Source organism: Sinocyclocheilus anshuiensis, unplaced genomic scaffold (assembly GCF_001515605.1).
Source record: "Sinocyclocheilus anshuiensis isolate Anshui unplaced genomic scaffold, SAMN03320099.WGS_v1.1 scaffold1003, whole genome shotgun sequence".
NCBI classification, from domain to species: domain Eukaryota; kingdom Metazoa; phylum Chordata; class Actinopteri; order Cypriniformes; family Cyprinidae; genus Sinocyclocheilus; species Sinocyclocheilus anshuiensis.
The window spans coordinates 2371092-2376485 of NW_015542495.1; the positions used below are offsets into that span (position 1 = coordinate 2371092).

Sequence of the window (5394 nt, forward strand, 5' to 3'; positions counted from 1 at the left end):
TATATATATATACACACACACACACACACAGTATATACTTCTAAGAAACAGCAATAAAAGATCATGTCAAACTATTTAAAGGGATTGTTTACCCCAAAAATGTAATAATTCTGTCATCATTCACCAACTATCATGTCAGACCTCAGACTTTCGATGTTTATATGTGAATAAAAGTCTAAATGAAATCTGTTAACACAATTGTGTTTCTTTAGAAGACTGTGATTAAACCGCTTAATTCATATGGATTCCTTTTATGATCTTTTTGAAGCATCAAAGTTTTGGTGTAATGGACTTTTAATGGAGGGACAAAAATCTAGTAGGTTTCATAAGTGCCTTCATCTTTTTTTATTTATGATGAACGAAAGTTTTATGCATATGGAGTGACATAAGGATTAGTAATTGATGACAGAATGTACGTTTTTGGGTAAACTATCCCTTTAAAGGGGTCATATGATGCGATTTCAAGTTTTCCTTTCTCTTTGGAGTGTTACAAGCTGATTGTGCATAGATAAGATCCCTGAAGTTGCAAAGACTAACGTCTCAAAACCAAAGAGATATGTTTTATCAAAGTTAAGACTCTGCCACGCCCCCCTAAAACGGCTCGTTCTAACACGCCCCCACATATCTACATCACTATGTGGGCCTGCTCTGCACACACTCTGCATCTCTCTCTCTCTCTCTTTCTCTTTCTCTCTCTCTCTTTCTCAGTCAGCTCAGCTCCAACAATGAACTGTTCCAATTATACACTTATTTTCACATAGCTATGAGAAGCGTTAAACAAACGGTTGCCGTACTGTAAAGCTAAATAGGGATAAAACCGTATATTAAAAGTTAACATAAGCAGTAGCATTTACAAATAACAGTGTATCTAAAAGTATGAGACAACAACAAACAAAAAACATAAGCCTACCATTAAAAGCTGTGCTTGCACAGTTTCTGCACGATCCTCTTCAATAATATCCTCTGCTTCTCAATCGGGCTCAAACTGATAAGCGATATTAACGACGCCTTTGTTTACAATACAACCGGAACACATGCCACTGAGGTGAGGGGCGGGACGATTAGACGCGCACCTAGAGACGGTTTAGCCAATCACAACACACTGGGCTAGCTAACCAATCAGAGCCCATTGCCTATCTCTGAGGGCGGGGCTTCATAAAAACAGGAAAAGATTCGTTTCTCAGAGAAGGGACAGAGCTGTGTGGAATAAAGGTAAATTATATGAAAAATAATTAGTTTTTTTTAAACCGAAGCATTAACACATGTTAGACTGCACCCCATAAACACAATCAAGCCTAGAAAAAAACCAGTGAACCACCCCTTTAATGACTAAATATTGATGGTCAAGTCATTGACCCATTTGCAATCTATGGAAGAGGGCAAGACTTTCAGTGAATAATGGTACTTTCATGGAGTTTTTGTCCTTTTAGGTCCTTGGCAGCCCCAATACCCATTGACTTTCATTGTATTGAAAAGAGAAGCATACAAATTTTGTGAAACATCTCTTATTTGTTCCACCAAAGAAAGGATATCTTACAATATTAAAGGAGAATAAATGACAGAATTTCCACTCCTTTAATGTGACACTTACAATAATGATGCGACTCAAGGACAACAGATTCTTTATGCTCTGAAATCTGAAAACCAAAGACATTTTTTTCATGTCACGGCAGCATTCATCAGACAGAGGCAGCTTAATTCAAAATCTGTCTTTCAAGGTTAGCTCTGCATGCGACAGGCTAATTCCTCCTGTCTCACTGAGAGTTGTAATGTATGGCTTCAAAGAGGGCATTTATCTTCACCACCGTGCCTCATATTTACCAAGGCTGTCGTTTCAAACTGAACTCATCTGATGGCTTCTGTGATTGGAAGCCATCCGCCCTGCTCTCTGTCACTATTTAGTCATCATTCTCTCCCACCATCTCTCTCGCTCCTTCTCTTTCTGAATGATGTCTGAATTAATGCGAAAACTCACATTATCTGCGCCGGAGGTTGCCGTTTCACTCTGATATAACTGTTCGGTCTTAGACAATGGTGAACATCTCATTTGTCATGTTGGAATATTCACAGCCTTGAACATCTCTGTTTGAACAGAGTGCGAGAAACAGACTGGAGGGGGGTTGATAGTCCTTTTCAAGATGTTTTGAGAGTCATAAGGGTGCTGGATGAAGCATTTGTCATATTTCCTCATGTAGATTGACTAGCAAACTGTCTGGGGAGGAGGGAGAGTTAGAATAATGCAGCTAATGAAGGCAAAAAGTAGCTCTATACCATTTTGCTGTCAGCAGTCTACATAGCCTGAAGGCAGCCAACCTAATCGAAAATAAAACCTCATAAAAACACTCGACAAGCTACTTTCTTATAGTCTCATAAAGAGCACTCTTTCACCAAACAAGAGAACTTCTCTATGTTCACGTTAGCATGTTGCTAAGCTACAGTCAAAATATGGTTTAACATCACATTATATTTTACTGTAAAATACTATCAAATATATATTTAAATAGTTTTGTTTCTCCCCTTTTGTTAAAATGTACATTGTGTAACATTTTCTGTTATTTAGTTGATATTTATTGCATTTTAGTGTTGCGTGTTACCCTGGAGTTTTGCCTTTGTGTGTATGACCTTGTGCACCTTGTCTATTTACAATGTGTTCGAAACTTCTAGATATCTTTTAATTTGAAAATGTTAATGCTGAACTTAACAAGAAATCATATTTTTCCATCACCTCAGACCCAAAGTACCAGGGTCATGACTGCTATAGACAGTTAAAACTAGCAACTATTAATATTATTTACTGTCAGTATTCAGTTCACCAAACTGCATTTTTAGCAAAGTTTAGCAGAATGTTCACACTGCTCTTTTCCATAACAAATGATCATAAATGTTTTCAGTGAATATTGATTTTAAGAAAAGGCATTTGTGCATTTGTCAGATACAACGTGAAGTATACAGCAGCTGGTTAGAGCTAGTAAACCACCATGAAGCAGCAATGATGAGATTTTGTGAAGCACATTTAGACTTGACTGCCAAATTGATTCCAATAGAGTTTTATGTTAGCATTTTGCTATGCTAAAAAGCACAGTACACTCTAATATACAAACAAAATACATGGCAAAATTTGGTTTATTCCTTGTGTTAGACCTTAGAAGTGTGCTTAAACTGAAAATTCTGTCATATTTGTCATAATTTACTCACCTTCATTTCATTCCAAACCTGTACAAGTTTCTTTCTTCTGTTGAGCAGAAAAGAAGATATTCTGAAGAATGCAGGAAGAGTTGACGGTAACCATTGACTTCCATAGAATGAAAAAAAAAAAATACAATGAAAGTCAATGGCTACCGTCAACTGTTTAGTTAACCAACATTCTTCAAAATATCTTCTTTTGTGTTCAGCAGAAGAAAGAAATTCAGACAGGTTTGAAACAACATGAGGGTGAGTGAAAGATGACAGGGTCAAAATTAAGCACTCTTAAGTTCAGCTAATTGCATTTAACATACATTTAAGCTATAATACTAGAGGAATGTTGAAAGAAAAAGTTCAAGTCATGTTTTTGGACACTATTGCATGTTAAATGCAATAGAATGACAATCATTTAATTGCAATGAACATTGTAAATGATTTCATTAATAAGTACTTATTTTAAAAGTATGCTAAAGTGTACTTCTTTTTTTTACAAGGGCTACCAGCTGAGCTACAGAAAACAGAAAAGATAAACAATGAAGAAATTAGATTGTAGGGAGTGAATCTGGTGTGTTTACGAGCTGGAGGGATTATTCATATTTAGTTACGGGAAAGAACAACAAATGAAAATCTATCAAGGCCGCTATAGTAACTGCACAGCTCTGAACTTCCTTGAAATTCAAATCAATACAGCAAGTATAAGCAGCTCGTCCTCATTTAAAAAGTCAATTAAGTCCCCTTAATGATTCAAGAGGGAAACAATTTCATGCAGATGCCTGCAGATGAACGATTGCTTGTGGCATCCATAGCTCACTGAATGACTGAAAACACACACATTCATTGTGACGAACTGTAGAAGATTCATCACACTAACACACTGTCTGCAGGATAAGTTCTGTGTGCTTTCGGGAGAAATCAACATATTGATGTAGCAGAATTTTGGGAATGGGTCCAATTTTTATGACAAAAGACATTTACATATTGAGGGGAAGTGTGCTGTCTGAATTCTAACATCTCATGAGGCGGGTTTCGAGCGAGATAGTAGGACTGTGCTGCCACCTATTGGTGACATTGGGTGTCTAGAATGAAGGTCAGTCTAATAAACTATTCTCAGTTTTCCAAAGTCATGGAAAATGTACATTTATCAAAACCTGGAATATAAAATTGTGATTTTCAGGATGGGAAAATCTTCCAAAAATGTTATAGTTCCTCTATATTCTCTAGTTCCAACCAGCTCCAACACACCTGCCAGTGTTTTTCATGACATCCTGAAGACCTTGATTAGCTGGTTCAGTGTGTTTGATTAGGGTTGGAGGTAAACTCTGCAGGACAGTGGCCCTGCATCTAAACATGCCTACTTCCATACTATATAGTAGGCAAAAATGAATAGTGGGTCCGAATCGAAACCTAAGCCTGATTATCATAGCCTACTTTATTTTGTGTTCTTTCATAATTTGATGACTTTTCTATACTCTAAGATGTGGAAAAATTTAACTATAAAGAATGTGCAGTAGCAACAATACAAACATTGCATTGATGACAGTGGGACAGTTGTGATATCATACACACAATACAGCATTTGCAATAAAAATGAATATGACTGTGATCTTGATGATAGTGTGACATTAGCAGAGTTTATAACAAAAAAAAGAAACATCAAAGACAAAAAAAAAGTACAATATGGACTCTTTGTGAATCTCTGCCTCCGTGTATTGTTCTTCTTTTGTCCACCAGGCGGCGCATATTAGCAGTGACGTGGCGTGTCTAAGGAAGGTAACCCTCTTACTGCGAAATTCTCGCGCATGCGCATTGCTGCTATTATGTTTGCGCGCATGTGAATATCGCGAGAGTTGCAGCTTGCACGGTGCACCGTTACCCTCGAGACGGTTGTGGCTAGAAGGGATACAGCTCCAATTAAATCGAATTATCTACCTATTAGATTGCGTTTTATTAACATCTACAACTACCCCAACCCTAAGCCTACCCATTGCAATAATAAAAAAAATAGTAATTGTTATACAGTGTGACAAAAATTACGCTGTATTGATGTGCGCATGCCCAGTAGCGCCATACGTATCGCTTCTAGCCTCATTTGCGAGCGTCACGTCGCGTTTGTGTACGTCACGCCCGTGTGTTCAGTCAGTGGCAGGCAGCGATTTGAGTGAATGCGGCTTTCTATAAGGGACAGTCTTATAATGAAAGCCGCTCTGAACC

At 37.5% G+C, this 5394-nt stretch overlaps 1 protein-coding gene across 1 annotated transcript in view; it reads left to right on the top strand.

Annotated features, from left to right (window-relative positions):
* The first annotated feature begins 5271 nt into the window (after nucleotides 1–5271).
* The window catches only part of slc35e3 (solute carrier family 35 member E3), a 6630-nt gene continuing 6507 nt past the window's right edge, over nucleotides 5272–5394 (top strand). The window contains exon 1 of the mRNA XM_016493767.1: nucleotides 5272–5394. Within this exon, the coding sequence (XP_016349253.1) occupies nucleotides 5346–5394 (49 nt within the window). The 5' untranslated portion in view covers nucleotides 5272–5345.